Consider the following 19,327-nt stretch of genomic DNA (forward strand, 5'->3'; position numbering starts at 1 on the left):
CAAATTAGGCCGGAGACATGCCAATCAGCTAATCAACTCAAAACACCTGCAAAGGCTTCCTGAGCCTTCAAAATGATCTCTGAGTTTGATTCACTAGGATACACGATCACGGGGAACACCGATCAACCATATTCTACATCCCTAATCTTAGCCAATACCTGAACTTAATTACTTTACCATCTATTAATAACCTGCCAATTAGTAGTTCATCAAGGCAAAAGTTATAATTAATAGTTTGTTTGTTAATAACAAAAAAATGAACCTTAAAATAAAGTGTGACCCAAAATGTACATTTTTGGGTGAACTATCCCTTTACAAAAAGATATTTGTATTATATAATCAGAATCTCAAAAGATGGATAAAAATGCCAACCTTAATACATTAAAATGACGTTCTCATGTAAGCTTACTGTTAATGGCATATTGAATAATCGCATATTAAGCAATAAGAAGTGCTTAAGTACCTGAGCTTGACTAATGCATATTTGTACTAAACATTTTTATCATTTTTTTTTTCTTAAATTACAACACAAATCCAAACTAAGCCCAAAGAATAACACAATGATAAGTGGTTTGGTTAATGGTTAAATGAAGATAAAAAACATGTTGTTATAATAAAATATTGTAGACGAGATGTGTGATAGATCTGAACCAGGTTTCCAGGTCTGAATTCTGGAAAAATATTAGGTTGAAAAACCAAAAAGTATATACGCCTGTTATATTTTTCAGATAAAATAGGAATGAAAACCTTTTTGCACAATGATGAAGGTTGGAGATATTCTAAACAGTTTTTCATAAAGACTTTGTCTTCTTGATGCAGAAGGTCACTTGTGTTCAGAGACCCACACGTGACATGCAGAAAGGGGAAAAAAGGGGGAAAACCATACATTTTTTTTTTTTTTTTACATTTTGAGCGTTTTCTTAAAAACATCAACTGAGGTGAAATTATTGTTTCTCAAGCAGAGACAGAGATTCCTACTGAGCATGTGCAGATTAAATCTCATCATCTTGGAGGAACTGAGTGTGTTTCAGTTGCCCAGGTCTCCTTTAAATCATGTCCACAATTCGTTGCCTTGTTTTAAGTAAATCATGCGCTCTAGGTTATTGATTTTAAAAAAAATGAAGATGAACAATATATGGCTAGTTTGCATATGGGATTCTATTTTGAGTGTCTATTTACACTAAGTGCAAATAACCCACCTTGCCGGCAGTGGCTATTCAGTGGTGCAGGTGACGGCTTCTAATGAATTTTTTTCTCCCTTTTTAATTTCAAATCACATCAGAAAAGCATTTATTTTCAGTAAAAATGAAAAGAAAGAAAAAAATGAAGGAAATAAAAAGTTGAAAATAAAGTATTGGGTAGAGTTAAGGCGGGTGTAGCGAGGGCTTTGTCCCAATAAGGCTGTCAACCATGGGATCTATTTAATCATTTGAATTAAAGGGAACATCGATAAGCTGCATTCTGTTTTATAATGTACTTCAATACTGGGCTGCAGATAACTGCCACTTGCAATAAATAGTGTAAAAATGCTATTAGCACTTAAATAATGCTGCTGTTTTCAATTAGTGCAAATAGAATCTATTGCTATTTGCACTTGGTGTAAAAATTGCTGTTTACATTTAGCCGCTGCCTTTTTATTATGAAAATTCTTATTACTTTTCATTAAGGTTTGGTTAAAGAAATATATAGTTGCTTTTTGAATTAATATGATGCATGACATCTAAAAGAATTTGATTTACAAAAAAACTAAATATATATATATATATATATATATATATATATATATAAAGTAACAGTGATGTAAATGATAATTATTATATTATTAATTAGTGCATATATATATATATATATATATATATATATATATATATATATATATATATATATATATATTACCATTGTCCTACTTCTTTTCTTGCATGTCATGTATAGGGCTCCACACTTAATCAAACTTGCATCTGATTTATGCCTTTATAAACATCACTGAGCTTCTTAAAAGCATACAGTATTTTAGGCATGTATGGCCCTGGTCTCCTTTATTTTGTTACATAACCTGGGTGTAGACAGATATTAGAGACCAGGCGCAAAGTCCCTTCCGTTTTTTTTTCTGTTTCTTTCACACTGAACTGAACGGTTGACGAAAAGAATCGAGTCTTGAGGTTAACATTCAGAAAAGACTTCACCTTTATGAAAAGTTATTCAATTGAATGACTTAATAAACATAATTAAGAGCGCAGATTCGCTTTTTTTCAGGCCCCTGGCTGAAAAGCTCTGAGGTGGCATCGGATTAATAAATGAGTCACCATTGAAAACTAGTTTAGTCAAGCTCATTCACGCTCTCACACCCATGACAGATCAACTATCAACACAGCTGCTCTGCCTCGCACAAACCGACAAGATCTATGCAGCCAAGGAATTTTCTCATAGTTCTCAAACATCACTCAGTTCAGAAGGAAATCAATCAGTATGGTTCTGTAAAGCCTTATTTGTGCAGGTCATACAACAGAATAAACTGTATTTTCAGAACACATACCGCAGGACTGGGCATCGTTCCAGCAGTTTATATAGACAGTCATACCTCTGATCACTTTTTTCTCTTATTCTCCATTACACTGCTGGGATTGCATTTCAGATGTGTTCCGAGAAAACTTCAAGTTTTATCAATATAGTTTGTGATGAGTATACACTAAAAGTTAGTAGATTAATAATTATAATAATAATTTCAGAAGGCAAGCTTCTATTATTTGATCGAAATACAGTATGGAGAAAAATTAGGACAACTATTTTCTATTTATTGTAAAGCTGAATGTTCATCATTGCTTCAGTCACACAATTCTTCAAAATGAATTTTAATATCATTGTCAAGAAATATTTCTTATATGATCAATGTTAATTTTTTATTAATATTTTAATATTAATACAATTCATATTAATATTTGTTTGATTAATATTTTTGTAGAAATGATGCTACACTTTTCAGGATCAAAAGAACAGCATATATTCAATATTTTAAATCTAAATATTTTTACTTAATTTTTTTACTTACAAGGAATTTTTTTAAATCTTTTAATTTTAATTTAATTTAATTATATTTGTTTAGACTTGTTTTTATTTGATAGAAAAAAAGTAAATGTATTTATTTGATCGAAAAAGTATAAAACATTATAAAATATTTATTTATTAATCTTAACCATTTTTTCCACTGTTATATTTACTTTAGGACCTGCACTGTAATGTTCTGTCACTTAAAGTTTAACTTAATTTAATTTGATTTGATTATTTGTCACTTCATTTATTTGTCACAGTAATTTTGGGGGGGCTGAGGAAACTGGAAAAGTAACAATCTGGAGTAAGCTTGTTGTAAGCCATGAGCTCTTTAATCATGTTTCTGAATGGATAATCCTCTCAACAACAGATTGATGAATCCACCCATGATTCTAGCATGAGCTGTGCTTCTGCATGACAGGTTAAATCCTTGACAAAACACGGTCAGATCACGAGAAATTGAAAGTCTGAGACCAATTATCACAAAATGTGTGTAATACTTTTCATTTGACCTACCAAGATTATGTGGCCACCCCCTTCTAATTAACCATATTGGTTAGGCTTTTAATTCAAGTGAAAACAAATCTCAATGCTAGTAATAGCATTCAGTGCTTCCAACTGTCAATAGTCACAAAGCAATATCCCTTAAGTCAAGAAGAGCTTGTCCGCTTGCACAACACCCACACCTGAACCACATTGATCACCTTTGGGATGAAATTGAACGCTGACTGTGAGCCAGATGCTGTCAGCTAAAACAACCTCACAAAAACCAGTGCCTGGCTTCCAGTGTCTAAATGGGAGCAAATATGGCAAGCCGTTTTAACATTTAATCTATAAACAGTATTAATATCCATTTTCATGCTACTAGAACTTATTTTTTAGATCTTCTCTATTAAGTACTAATGCTTATTTTTCATTTTTTATTATTTAGGTATTAGTACCTTTTTAAAATGATTTTAATATGTTTCTCACAATGCTGCTAAAGATTTTTGTACAAAAAACTAAATCAAACTAAACAGAAACATACATAACTCTCCATGACACTGTGCCTCATTTACAAAACAAAATGCTCAGATCAGTTCTCAGACAAGATTTGGGATGCCAATAAAAATAAACCGTCTACTTGTTCCTTACACTGGGACTTCTGCACAGCACATGAATAAACTGTTTAAACCAAATGCATCAAAGCAAGTATTATTTCAGACTGTGTCTGAAAATTAACATGCATCTGTATACTGTATCCAGTTTGGACAAGATACTGTCATTGATTGCAATTTCAATTTGTGATGCAACGCTTGCTTTCAGCTTAATCAAGTCGGCCGTAAAGTGAGTGAATGCCACTGGCTGCTGCCTATGGTAAAAAGATTATTATTCGTTAAACTCTTGCTCTGGGGGCAATGTTTTTGCAAATGTTTGTGCCTGGGTGATGTCACCTTGCCCCTCGGATCCAAAACAAGCTATTTTTATTGCTGCCTGGTTTCATGGCATAAAGATACCTGGTGGCACTGTTCAGTGAGACATTAAATATGTACCAATAAGTACATATTCTGCAGTTTCCAAAAGAAATGAACACTAGAGGCAGTACAACTCTGACATCTTTTATTCCTTTTCCTTTGACGTCAAAACAATATTAATATGCTGGTGGTTTTGAACGTTAGTATCACACATATCCAGCTACATATCTATGGGTTTTCATAAACGGTAGGTTTGTTTGGTGTCTAAAGGAGTAAAGAGATGTACTTGAGAGGTGGGGAGCGCCAGTTTGAATCCTGTGTAACCACAGTTAAAAACAAGGATTGAATTTAGGATTGAATTTAGTGTAGGGCATATTTCCAACATAATAGAGCATTAACTTTTAGTGACAGTCCCTGGTTATTTGAATTCTGAACAGTTGCAATACGCAAACACCGTAATAAAAACACAGCAATACGTACTTTTAAATTTCATATTCTGGTATCAATTGAATTTAATTTACAAAAGACGCTAGTACCTAAATAATAAGCACGGAATCAGATACTAGTACGGGTTATAGATTGAATGTTGAAACGGTTTGCCATAGAGCAAATCTTTGTATCTATGTTGCATCAGTGTAAATGCTTTTCAGCAGAAGAAAGCTGTTTTGAAGTCAAATGCTCAAAAGCAGGTAGAAGGGTGTGGTGAACGGGTATACTCTTACATCGGGCCATATAGTGTATCTCTAAATAGATCTATGTGATTTAGATTCTAGGACATTTACATTGAAACAATCACTTGTGTTGTGTCCTTAAGGAGTTCTTAAAGGGATATGGTGATGGCAAAAGAAATTATATTTCAAAGAATTGCACTCTCTTGCAACACATTTGTGGTAGAAATAATTTGGGGTGCTGTGAAAAATATCCCAATGCTTAATTTAGTCTACGCAAAGATTTCATGAACAAACAAAAGTTTCTTGAGGAACGCAATATTTTTGCAAGAGAATGCAAATGTTTGAGCAAATTTTAGTGAACAAAACTACTCGAGGGAACGCAATGTTTTAGTAAGAGACCGCAAGTGTTTGAGGGAACAAAGTTTCTTGAGGGAACGCGATGCGTTTGTAATAAAACGCAAATATTTGAGTGGACACAAAGCTTCTTGAGGGAATGCAATGCTTTTGTAAGAGAATACAAATGTTTGCGTGAGAATGCAAATTTTTGCTATTTAACCCAAACATTTTTAATCTATCGTGCCACCTTAGGGACTCATTTGTGTCTACATGAGTCTAATATTTACAGAAGAACTGTAATAATGTGCGGTGCTAGGATCCCAATGTGAAAGTGTGACACGAAAGTACTCTTCCAATTTTTATGTAAGATGATTATGCCTTTCATGCCATACACAATAACCGCAATGTGTGTGATTCAACCCTAAAGATCTCAAAGTGTTTGGAGCACGGATTTGATTCGAAATGGATTTGTACAGATGTTTGCCAGTGCTGCTAAGAACAACGAGTATTGGCATGAACTTCGCTGGGTGAACAAAACAGGAAGCCTGAGACCGCGGTGAGTCATAAACCGGGATCCTGCAGGCGATAACAGGGTGGATACCTCAACAAAAGACAGAGCCGTCATTCAAACCACCGAATCCTAGATAGGTGTAATTCTAGGCACTGGTGCTTCAATCAGGGCAGGGCAGAAAGAGGCTCATGTTCCTTACAAGAGATATTTGAACTGCTCAAAAATCTTCAAACCAGTTTTCTGACCTACAGTAACATGAATGTTCATGCACCTTCGCAGATGTAAATTTTCAGAAACGCTTATTAATCAGCCAATGGATTATCAAAAAGACATTTTTGATATCCACATTTAATATGTGTTTCATTTAGTAATAAAAAAGTTTTTAATGCATTTAATTGTGTTATAATGCTGTTATAATTGTAAAAAAGATCTAAAATGAGAATTATTTTTACAATATATTATTTATCTCACATTGTAACTACATATATATATATATATATATATATATATATATATATATATATATATATATATATATATATATATATATATATATAGTTAAACCCATTGTGCATGTACGTTTACAGCTGAATAGACTTTAAAGAACTTTGTAAACAAAGGCACCTAAAAAAATATATTGTTCTTTTATGGAGTCTGTACTTATTTGTTTTACTACTATATATGTATTGCTGCTACAAGACAAGAAAAACCAGTTCAATCTTTAAAGTTTGAGTTTCGGATGAATTCCTGTATGTGTATTGAGAGTGTTTTCATTGTCTTTGAAACAGTGACTGTTTATGTAAGTTTTAGCATCCGATATATGACCAGAATTCACTGAATGCACTTGCTTTCCTTCCTTCAGATACCATTAATGACGTATTATATATTTACTAGTGTAAGATAAGTCAAATAAAGACTTTTTTGCACTTCGGATTAAAGACTCAGCAAAACGGAAAATAACATAAAATGTTTGATATCAGTGATGCTACTCTCAAAAATATGGAGCAGATTTATGATTGTGCCACACCCAGTACAAAGAAACGCACTGAGCTTCTGTAACACATTCGGTAAGCCCTGTTATAAAGTCAAAGGGAAAAATGATTGAATAGGGAAAGAAAAAGATGTATTCTGCTTTAATCAAGGTTTTTGATTAAAGTCTTTGTCCATACAGCAGTACATCTATGTATATTATCATATTTCTGTATTTTTTGTGTTCAGTTACACATTCCTCGAGAAACTTCACTGCACTGACAGCAATGCAAGTGACAGTAAGTGCAAGTGTCATTTATTTCAGTATACATTTTTTATATTTACATGTTTATAATATATAAACAGGAAAAATTTCCAACCTGGTCTCATATGAATATGTACCTCGGTGCACTTTTTGTACAACATTTTTTTTATGTACCTTACTTCATGTTTTGCCACAGTTTCAAGGAAAAATGTCCACTCAGTGGCCCTAAAACACAGGTTCAATAAGTGAACCCTGGCACATTTTTATTACGCTGACATAGGTACGTATTACTGTGTTTTTATTATGTTGCTTAAGGTATGTATTGCAACGGTTCAGAACTAAAAAATCCAAATCCTACACCAAATCCAACCCTAAACCTACCCGATAGCGTTAGTGTTAACAAATGAAAAATTGATATCAAAAGGCATTTGTGCCGTTTCAACTTTCTTTTACGCAGATTTACACAGGATTCAAACCTAAAACTAAACAGAGTAAACCTACCATCTATGAAAACCCAAACATATGAAGCTGGATATGTGTGACGCTAGCGTTCAAAAGCATCAGTTTTTATAGTATTATTGTTTTGAAGTCATAGCATGATATTCTTCAAGTAATTGTGTAAAAATTAAGCTTTATTAATCAAAACTATACACAAATGGAAGGAATAAAAGGTGTCAGGGTTTTACTTCCTGTAAGTGTTCATTTGTTTTGGAAACTGCACTGATGTATTTATTGGTACGTATTTTGTGTCTCGCTAAAAAGGACACCCAGATACGTTTTTGCCATGAGACCAGGTTTCTGTGTTCTCCCCTAAACATTTTGCACGTGTTTGCTCGCATATAGTCAAACTTTTTTACATATAATTTTATTCCCATTTCATATTGTTCTATTAGTGCCTTTTTATTTGTAACGTATAATAGTTTAAGGTCGGAGGGGAAAATAATATTACAATGTTTTTGTGAGCAAACTTAAATTTTCACAAAAACCTTTTTGCAAGCAAAAGCAGATGAATTGAAGTAAATGTTTTCCTTCCATCTCCCTCAGTGGTTTTCACATTTGCAGTAAATTCTCACAGAGAAAGTAAAATGCTGACAAGGGCTCATTAAAAGATTAACTTCTGCAATGTGTGCATACACACATGTACACAACGTCCTTTAAATCGAGATGCTCATGGTTTAACAAGGTGATCTTTTAATCCAGGAAAAACATTCTCTGAATTTGTGATTAAAAATAGAGCAAGTAAGAGCCTGTTTGAAAGCAGTGCATGTGGCTCAAATAAATCTTGTCATTCAGTATCTCACAAAATTGACATCATTTTACACCTTATAACCTCAGGCACATTCGCTCAGTTAAACGCAATGAATCATTTGATATATACCTTCACTAAATTCACTAAGCACATTGTTTTCATTTGATTGTGTAATGACAGCTAAACAAGGGTACAATGTAACTTTTGTAAATGTGTTCACACTAGCAATTACGCTACTGATGTATATCTTAACGCAAGAGCCTTTTCATTGAAGCTTAAATAACTGGTGATAGAAATGAAACGGTTGAATTGAACCAGAGCAGTGCTTCGGCTCTCAGTTTAAGCTTTCTTACGCATAAGAGAATATTCAGAGATAAAAGTAACATTTTCTGGAGACGAGTATCTGAGTCATGGCTTAGTCTCTCAAAAAAAGAGTGTTACGCAAGATGATCGGCACCATGCTTGTACGTCTCCAGATGGCTCTTGTGCAATTTAAAAGTTCACTTTGGAAACTGTTTCGCTCCCTCTCTGTGTGTTTTTTTTGTTGTTTTTTGTTCTGTTCATGTTTGAAAAGACAAAGGGAGGTCTGTTCTGGGGAAGCTGGCAGCATTCCATGCTCAAGAGCCCATTTCACTGTGTGGTTTTAGCTCAATGTTTATATGTGTTTATCACATCCAGCACTCGGTTGCTTTGGAAACCCTACTGGCAGGCGCAGGTCATCCTGTCAGCGTGCAAGTTATGAAGCCTGTAACACAGACCTTATGGCAGTAACATGAGACCCTACGCACACATGCATGGGAAAATCAACTCTTACACATCAACACAATCACATCCTGTGAAAAAAGTTGCAGGTTACATATGCATTCGTGTTTTGAGATAAGATTGTGCGTTTGTCTCTGCGTTTCTTGTCTTTTGCACGTATCCCTGGGCTATGAGCTCTCACTCGGAGCTCATTCCAACAATTCATATCATTTCACCTGCCAGATCCTCTGCCTCTAGGCATGTGTTGGGCGGAGAGTGAAGTTGTAGTTCATATTCTCCCCTCACCCCCTCCTCCATCTTTACCTCCACCCACCCCTTACCTCATCCCGCAAACATATAAAAATCAATCAGCCTCGTCTCTGCACCACATTCCCTCTCCTTCCAGCAAAAAGACTCTCTCCTCTGCACCCCAGCAATGACGTCCTATAGCAGCCAAAGTTTTGTATCTTCCGGAGGGGGCTTCGGTGGAAACTCCTTGCGGGGTGTTTCTATGGGAAGCATGTCTCGGTCATCCATGATTGGGGGAGGAGGTGGTGGTCGCATAGGCGCCATGCGTGCCAGCAGCGTGTATGGTGGTGCAGGAAGCCGTGGGGTCCGTATCTCCACCGGGGCAAGCAGCTTTGCAGCTGGTGGAGGAGGAGGGGGAGCCGGCTACGGCTTTGGTGGTGGTGCTGGTGCAGGGTTCGGCTTTGGTGGTGGCGCTGGAGGAGGCTTTGGAGGAGGCGATATGGACCTCAATGTGCCCGTCAATGAGAAGGCGACCATGCAGAACCTAAATGACCGTCTGGCAACCTACCTGGATAAGGTGCGATCTCTGGAGAAGGCCAACGCGGATCTTGAGCTGAAGATCAGACAGTTTCTGGAGAACAAAACCTCACCTTCTGCGAGAGATTACTCTGCCTACCAGGCCACAATCAGCGACTTGCAAGATAAGGTACTGCTACTGTAAACATCTCGAGAGACAATGTTTTCATAGCTGCAGGATTAAGGGTGTGGTCATGTTCTCATTGAGTTTTGTGCACATCCGACTGAAACAAAGCCATGCATTTGTGACATGTACTGTTGTGCAACAAGCTATATTTGCATGTGGATCTTAATAATGCGTATTTGGAAGCTGTGCATGGTTAAAAACATCATTATTTGTCTCTGACAGATCCAAGATGCCACTCGTGTCAATGGGGGAGTCTACCTTGCCATCGATAACGCAAAACTGGCCGCCGATGACTTCAAGACCAAGTAAATGCAAACCTACAGTGTATATGAAGCCCTTATACTTAGAGGAAAAGTTGCTAATAAGCTGGTTTGTTTTTAATCATTCAGGTATGAAAACGAGTTGACCATGCGCCAGTCTGTGGAAGCAGATATCGCTGGACTGAAGAGGCTCCTTGATGAGTTGACATTGGCAAGATCTGACCTGGAGATGCAGATTGAAGGCTTAAAGGAGGAGCTTATCTTCCTCAAAAAGAACCACGAGGAGGTAAGAACCTGTCCAATTCAATCACGCTGTTTGATTGTTATCAACACGACAAGCAAGATCTTTCACTCAAAAGACATGTTGCCAATAAATGAACTGACAAGGCAGTCAAATGTGATGCTGATAAACGCTATGAATGTCAGGGAATGTGCCTCAGGGATCATACATCATCTTTAAGTTTTTCTCCTCATTGTAGGAACTGGCAGCCATGCGCACTCAGATGTCTGGTTCAGTGAACGTAGAGGTAGACGCAGCTCCTCAGGAGGATCTGAACCGTGTGATGGCTGAGATTCGTGAGCAGTATGAGGGAGTGGCTGCCAAAAACCGCCGCGACCTAGAGGCCTGGTTCCAAACCAAGGTAGAAGACAGCAGAAAATTAGCCGAGTTTTGGTCTTTGGTGAGGCTTAACTAAATTCATTGTTATTCATCTGCAGTCAGAGACACTGACTAAGGAGGTTGCAGCAAGTACAGAGACCCTCCAAGTCTCCAAATCTGAAATCACTGAACTTAGACGCACCCTGCAAGGCCTGGAGATCGAGTTACAATCTGAACTCAGTAAAGTAAGTGTCTCCAAGCTGGTATTCTGCTTGTATATATTTGTATAGGTTACCTAACCCCTCTGAAACCAGCTAACTAGATAATCCTTAGAATAGCCATTCCATCTTAGGCTAGGTTAAGTTAACATTTTTTACCAGTCTATGCTAATAAATGGCACCTCCTCTCTATTCTGCAGAAAGCTTCTCTTGAGGGAACGCTTGCAGACACAGAAGCACGTTACTCCATGCAGCTGACTCAACTACAGGCTCACGTAACAAGTCTAGAGCAGCAGATCGTTCAACTAAGAGCTGACATGGACAGACAATCTCAGGAGTACAAAATGCTGTTGGACATCAAGACCCGGCTGGAGATGGAGATCGCTGAGTACAGGAGACTGCTGGACGGAGGAGCTGGCAGGTAGGAGATGTTAGAAGACTAAAGCTAAAATTAGCGTAATTGGGTTTTGCTGTTTCTGAAGAATATATTGGAACACTCTTTCATCTCTCGTCAGCATCACCACTACTAGTGGAGGAGGAGGAGGAGGAGGAGTGAGCTCTACCAAATCCGTCACGGTGAAGACCATTGTGGAAGACATTGTTGATGGACAAGTGGTCTCAAGTACTACAAAGTAAACACCAAACACAACCAGTTTTCCGGCCTTCCACTGTGATCCACTTTTTGAGAATAAAATCAGTGATGCCGCAGAAACATGATTGTGGTCTGTCTCATGTCAAATCTGTTTAATATCGCTTTAATATCAAGGGATTTTTTCTAAAAAGGTTGGTCATACATTTTGAGACTTGTGCTTTTACACAAATTAACACATTTAACAGAGAGCTAAAAATCAGAAAAAAAAGTCACACACATACACACACACATATATATATATATATATATATATATATATATATATATATATATATATATATATATATATATATATATATATATATTCATCAGATAATAATGTTCATAGACAATAGACAAATACAAATACAAAAGCTGTCACTGTTTTTGCCTAAGGGGTCCATTTTGGTATATTAAAGGTACATATTAGTACTTAAAGTGTATATATTTAAATCTTATAGGTAATAGGTAATAGCTTTTGGACCTTTATTTACAAAAAGTAAACTTTAAGTTTTTTCATTTACTGTGTGCAATACAGAGGTCTTGAACAGAAGGAATGAGTAAAACATGTGGTGTCCATAGCTTCAGAGTGTTTTTAAGGAGATTCGTCTTCTTTCTCATCTACATCCACACTCTCGCTGCTCTCCACAATATTTCCATCCACGATGGTTTCCACCACTGTGATTGTTTTAGTGACAATTTCTAAAAACAATCAAAGGGGGATGGTTAATTAGCAATGCACACTTCATAGTGATGTTGTATGCTTAATATGCAAAATATATATTTACAAAAATATGTATATATATATACTTATAACTTATATATAACTTACTGTGGGACTCCCTGCAAAGAGTAAGGGAAGAGAGATTTTGTGTCATTAAAGCGTTTAGGAAGCTTAAAATTCAGTATTCACTGAACATTGAAGATCTTGAATATACTATTTTCTTTAGCATCACCTCTTTTCTCCATCCAGCAGTCTCCTGTACTCTTCAATCTCACGCTCCAGTCTGGTCTTGACGTCCAGCAGCGTTTCGTACTCTCTCTTGTTGTTGGCAATGTTGGCATAAAATTGACTGAGCTGGTCCTCCAGGCTGGTGACAGTGGCCTGAAGCCTAGCCAGCTGCTCCCCGTAACGGCCCTGTGTTTCCTCCAGTTCACCATCAAGGGCTGATCTCTGTGTACAGGCATTATATATACATAAACATACAACCACCCACATATATACATGTGTGTGTATATATGTATACATATATAATAACTGTATATATATATATATATATATATATATATATATATATATATATATATATATATATATATATATATATATATATATATATGTATGTATTACAATAAACTAAAATAATAAATATTGTTTATTGTTATTTGGTGCAGTAGGGCAGAATTACATGGAAAGTGTTGATAATCTACAGTTCTGTAACAGTATCTCCTGTTTAAACAGTCTATCTCTTTCCTCTAAATGTGTAAGCGCAGGAAATTACAGCACATTTTCCCTTAAAACTTAAAGCTGGCAGAGCGCTGGTTGGTGAACTAGTGGGAGTGAGGCTGGAGCAAAAACAGCCTGGCACAAAACTTTTTGCCAAGATGTCTCGCCACAGACTTGGAAATTATAATGCATTGCTTCTTTCCTTAACTTGCAACACTGCAACCTACAAGCAAGCTCTGCATTACAAATAAATGTGTTATTGTAGGGGTGTGCAGGCTTACCATGCTCTGATTGGTCTGCAGTTCAATCTGTAGCCTTTGCAATGTGTTTGTCAGTTCTTTCACCTCAGTTCTGCTGTTTTGGAGATCTTCATTTTGTGTGATCACCTCCTCTTGCACCGTGGCAATCTGCAGCCAACAAAAACAACTATAACATCCCACACATCCCACTATAAAACAATATTTTTCCTGTTAATCACAGAAGAGCGACTAAGTCTATCAAATCAGTTATTTTCAGAAGTGGACGACCTTATACTTAAGTAAACAGTAGTTATTGTATCAAAATGTTACTTAGTGGAAAGATAAATGATCTAGAAACCTTAGCGAAATTCAAGGTTTCCATATTAAAATAGTTCTTAATTATTTAAAAGATTTTCATTTGAATTCACGATAACTTGCCATATATGCATCTTTATGTTAGAAATGAAGTTGTAAGCCGTACGTTTGCAGAGATTCGGTTTCAAAGTGCTCAAGATATCAAATGAATACTAATAAAGTCACTTGAGTACAGATGCATTTGTGGTTTTGACTTCACCTTGGTTGCATACCAGGACTCCAGCTCTTTGCGGTTTTTCTCAGTCACAGATTCATAATGTTGTCTGATCTCCGTCATGGCCTGATTCAGGTCCATAGATGGCGCTGCATCCACACAAACGTTCACCTGACCACTAGCCTCAGCACTAGCCAGAGACATCTCCTGTGAAAAAAAATACAAATACAAAAAAACACATCAGAAAATGTGTGATCTGGCACAGAGACAGAGATGGGCTGTATTATGAATGCTGACGTGGCATTAATCATCCACTTGCAGATTTATAAGGAATAAAAAAGAAGTGGGAGTGGTGGGATGAGCCTAGTTTTTTTTAATTCCAAACATGTCTGGACGATATCAGGAGAAAATTAGCCTTTGCCTTGTTGATTTTAGTTTATTATATGACAATTTTATCAGCTGGAAATGTGCAAAGCGTCTTCTGTGCCTAAGTTTGTTTACGCATGAATGATGACCTTTCAGAGACCCAAGAGGCCAAGTGATATTACTGTTTAGTTTAAAATGATGTAATGGAATGGAAAACCCCAGCAGAGCGGGCAGCTGAAGAACAAGAGGAAAAAAGAAAAATTGAAGGAAGGAAGGAACACTCTTAATGACCCTGTGTTTTTCTGGTGTGTGAAACGGTTATCTATGAAAAAGCAGATTATGGGCAGCTCCAGTAACCTGTCATTTCATGCATTTGTCTTTCAATTGGTTTAGGAAAAAAAGACAGATCGCTATGATTTGTTTTGCACAATGATTTTCTGATATGCCTCCTTTTTTTCTTTTTCTTTTTTTTTTAGCAAAGCATTAAATTAACTCAAATTTAGTAATGAAAAGTAATTAAATAAATGTAAACCTGCTCTTTAAGCTTGTCGTAAAATGCATTATATATTGTTTGCCAAACTTTAAGCAGTGCAACCATTTTCAATTGCAATTAAAAAATCTGAAAAATCAGAATTGCAATCACAATGACAAAAATATAAGGCATATGAAAACGCTAACACAGTATTGTTGTTTTTACCGCACTGGCAAACACGAGTCTTATTATATAAGAAATTGTACAAATGTTGCGTATGACATATACTACGGTGTATACATTATCACACTTTTATGTCAATATTTTAATATATTTATTGAATGCAGCTGAATCTACCGGTTTCAAATTTTGTGTCACTGTGAAATATAAGGTAATAATAAATCTGGGTATGAGTTACAGGTTGCGCAGCAGGGTGTGTGCCGTCTGTTTGTGGAAAGAAAGCCTGGAATGTGAGGAGTGCTGGAATCTCACACCGAGAGATGATCCACGTCTGCTTTTGAATTATATAGGCTTTTTAGTAAGCATAAACAATCAGAATCCTTCTTTGTCTTCACAATGTCAGCACAGAGGAACACAGTGGACTTCTCCCTTTAGAAACTGGGTGTTCACAGCGACTTGTCATGACAAAGAGCAATAATGAGCAATATTGTATGCTCCTGCAGAATCCTCCTTGGATTGTAACAGGGCAAAAATGCATTGTCTTATGGCAAAATCTTGCAAAACCATCTATTTGTGTTAGTCGTAAGTAGGATAAATAATAGTGGTGAAGTACCTACTGTAACTTGTATAGGCTATATGTTAAGCAAGCAGTCTAATCGGCTAGCCGTATGCAAAGGTAGGCTATAGGCTAACCATTTAGCTAACTTAAAAATTATAGAATAAATCTATTATGTCTGGACACCAAAAACAAAGCAAATTGCACTCTCTAGATAAGGCCTACTCGCAAAACACTTTTTTTGTGTTACTCGCATGGATAGAAACGTAAAAACAAAAAACATTTTCTGATTCAACGACGTGTCAGCTAATTGGCTTGCGCAACAACGCGTCATGCGAATCTGTTTCATGTCAAATGAGTATATCGCACGTTCGCGGCAAAACTTGTTGCCTAATTCGCGTTATATGTGGCACCGGTCATAACATATAGTTTACTAGCTATATAGTTTCCATCAATAAACTCCTTGTTTGTTAATTTTTGATAGTAACTAAGTTACAGTATTTGTTGTAGTGGTTTTCTTTAGATAGCCTAACGTTAAAATACGTGCTTTAGGTACAACCAATATGCTTGTAAAATGCATAGGCTACTAACGTAATAGTCAATAGTGTTCCTATATATATATATAAAGTGTTACAGAAATTTTTATTTGAACAGCTCTGAGTTTAATCACATCACCATACCAAATCACCATGGCGATATTTACTGTACACAGTGCAGTGTAAATGTTTCCAGGTTACTTGTGCTTATATAACAGCTTTGTGTAAAACAGGAATCAGTTTGTGGGTGGAATATCTGAATGACCAGTCTCATGGGCAATGCCCAAAATAGAAATCCTGTCATGGCAATATTACCGCCGTTTACTTGCTAGAATTTGCCCTTCAAGAGTAGATAATAATACACTGTGGAACTAAACACCAATCAGCCGAGTTCAGTCCATTTTGATTGAATTAAAAAAAAAAATTTAAGAGACAGGCATATAACACACTAAAGACTGCTCAGTGAGGCAAAGATGGGAAATATGTGTCATATATCGTACCTCCTCGTGGTTTCTTCTCAGTGTGATGAGCTCCTCGTTCAGAGTCTCAATTTCAATCTCCAGATCCGACCGCCTCAAGCTAAAGTCATCCAGAAGTTTCCTCAGATTGGCGATGTCAGCTTCAATGGTCCTACGCATGGCCAGCTCATTCTCATACCTGCGGTAATGCTTCACAAAGTTAACTACCACTTAATGACCAATTAAAACAATCACGAGACATAAATACTCAGCATCTCACTTCATCTTAAAGTCATCAGCAGCCAGTTTGGCATTATCCACCGCCAGGATTAATGTGGCATTGTCCCTGGACGCCAACTGAATCTGTCAGGACAAAAGAGAAAATTTGTTACATTATACAGATGGTTATACACAAAAAGCAGGTGCCAATAATGATTCTTTTTAGAATGTTACAAAAAATACACCCTCAGAACACCAAATTCCAAATGAGAGGAAAAAGGGGATTAGTCTGTTGCACAATTAACATTCTGGCACCTGCAGTCATTTTATTTTTAGAGCTGGTTGTTGGTGTGGAATTCAGTTCAGCCACAGAATGTGGAACAAAAGCCAAATCTGACAACAAACTTGTTCAGTCTGTTTCTTAACAGATGTTTGTCAAGATGCCATCCCACACTAGTCAATCGGTGAATATATATACAGTATATATATATGAATTAAGAGCTAAAACAAATACAAATGCTGAAAGCAAATTAGTGTTCTGTTGTCAGTGTTACTTATTTAATATTATTGCATAAATATTTATATTTAAATTTTTATTAATTTTTTTACATTTCGATTACTAGTAATGTCACTAATGTTTGACGCGCGTGCCTTTGGGAAATATAGGGGCAAAAGAAAAAAAATCCTTACTTTTTAAAAATCCTTAAAAAAAAGCCATTTTGTGCTTCTAATTCCTGACTCATTTTTGTTTTGTTTGGTCGTCACCAATCGTGCAATACACCTTACGCCATCCGCTAGAATGTGTCACAGTCAGCGGAAGTGAGAAAAAAAGTGTGTATTACATTTGAAATATAGAAATTTATCATGCAAATAAATGCATGTATTTAGTAAGGGGGAAATTTTTCACCCCCAAGAGCTGTGTGAGGCACATTTTGTTGTTTGCACGCACTTTATTTAACAAGTTTGAGACTGTTAAAGGGAACCACCCATCTGCTGCAAGTTTTAATGTAACTCACGTACTAGCCTGATATCATGAAAATGTGTATAAATAGCACGCCAAAAATGAAAACTTGTGGTATCGATATGTAAAAATGTATGAATATATGACACGCACATGTTTGGTGTGCATATGATACACAGTTTTCCAATACATACGAGACGTATCTACCCCACAACCCTAATCTTACCTATCGTGTAGCATAAACACGCCAAAGTAAAAATTTTTGGCATCTTTACCACAAGTTTTTTATTTTTATACTATTTATATGCACATTTGTGAGAACGGGTAGCAGCAAAAACTAGGATGATTTGAAGGTAAGTAAAAGATGTTCTAATTGAAATGTAACTATCCTTAAAATGTGTGTGTGTATATATATATATATATATATATATATATATATATATATATATATATATATATATATATATATATATATATATATTTATTGCCATGTTTAATCTTGTCATTATACAGTACTGGTACAATTTGATACTGTTAAGTTAAGTTAACTTGACATGACTTGTTCTAATTATTGAAAATAAAAACATTTAGTTTTTTGTTTCACAGTACAGAGAAGTGCATGCCAGATCATCCTCTTTGTTTGAAGACCCTGAACTTACCATGTTCCTCAGGTCTTTGATGTTGTCTAGGAAGATGGTGTGGTCAAATGTGACATTAGGTCGATTTTCATACCACTCTCTGATCTTCTGCTCCAGCTCAGCGTTGGCCTTCTCCAGTGAACGGACCTTGTCTAGGTATGAGGCCAGACGGTCATTCAAATTCTTCATGGTGGCCTTCTTGTCTGTGGATAGGTCTAAACCATCAGCTAGGTTGAAGGCCCTTGGTGCAGAGGGAGACGAGGAGATCTGGGTTCCTCGACCACCAGCTCCTCCATATACACTGAGGGCTCTGGAAGGAGGGTAAGACATAGTGCCGTCCTGGTTCAAGTCTCAAGTGTGGAAGAGCAAAACAAGACAGAAGTAAATACTTAGCTGTGACTTTGTCAGTTTCAAAAAGTCTTTAAATACCTGTTTGGGATAGGGGAGGGGAGTTGGATGTTTTGCTTTCCTAGGAACAGGTGGGTATCATTCTTTGTTCTCTAGCACTTGAACTTCAACATTTTTTATGTCCTTCAAAGTCGAAGTGTGACATTTTTTGTCCTGGACTGAATTATCAAGAATTTTTGTCATAACATTTCCATTAACCTGAGAGCCAAATGCTTTTTTAAAAAAAAAAAAACACACACGAGTAGCACATTGTTGTATGTCAACACAATAGATCCATATCATGACCTACAGAATCAGTGAATGAATGCTAGAAAACTGAAGATTATAGAACTGGAAGGGCAATGGAAATGTTTTGAGAGACAAATGTGAACCATACTGTAAAAAAGTATTTAAATCAGCACAAGAAGCAATGCAGAAA

The 19,327-nt window shown here is 36.3% G+C and overlaps 2 protein-coding genes and 1 long non-coding RNA gene across 3 annotated transcripts; 2 read left to right on the top strand and 1 right to left on the bottom strand.

Moving 5' to 3' along the window:
• Window positions 1-4,481: 4,481 nt before the first annotated feature.
• Window positions 4,482-7,820, top strand: LOC122354481. The gene is made up of 3 exons (XR_006252114.1): window positions 4,482-6,062; window positions 7,236-7,285; window positions 7,448-7,820. It is a non-coding gene; the product is annotated as an uncharacterized LOC122354481 (long non-coding RNA).
• A 1,798-nt stretch (window positions 7,821-9,618) lies between these two features.
• Window positions 9,619-11,981, top strand: krt15 (keratin 15). Its single transcript, XM_043252259.1, has 7 exons — window positions 9,619-10,196; window positions 10,416-10,498; window positions 10,583-10,739; window positions 10,933-11,094; window positions 11,171-11,296; window positions 11,470-11,690; window positions 11,785-11,981. Exons 1-7 carry the CDS (start codon window positions 9,678-9,680, stop codon window positions 11,903-11,905), a joined length of 1,389 nt encoding a protein of 462 aa, XP_043108194.1. The 5' UTR covers window positions 9,619-9,677; the 3' UTR covers window positions 11,906-11,981.
• Window positions 11,982-11,986: 5 nt separating this feature from the next.
• On the bottom strand, window positions 11,987-18,905 carry krt98 (keratin 98). Its single transcript, XM_043252260.1, has 8 exons — window positions 18,523-18,905; window positions 16,964-17,046; window positions 16,726-16,882; window positions 14,161-14,322; window positions 13,629-13,754; window positions 12,857-13,074; window positions 12,733-12,743; window positions 11,987-12,602 (listed from the first exon to the last, which is right to left on the bottom strand). The coding sequence occupies exons 1-8, from the start codon at window positions 18,829-18,831 to the stop codon at window positions 12,496-12,498; spliced, it is 1,173 nt and encodes a 390-aa protein (XP_043108195.1). The 5' UTR covers window positions 18,832-18,905; the 3' UTR covers window positions 11,987-12,495.
• Between the last annotated feature and the right edge of the window lie 422 nt (window positions 18,906-19,327).

Source organism: Puntigrus tetrazona, chromosome 11 (genome assembly GCF_018831695.1).
Source record: "Puntigrus tetrazona isolate hp1 chromosome 11, ASM1883169v1, whole genome shotgun sequence".
Classification (NCBI taxonomy): Eukaryota; Metazoa; Chordata; class Actinopteri; order Cypriniformes; family Cyprinidae; genus Puntigrus; species Puntigrus tetrazona.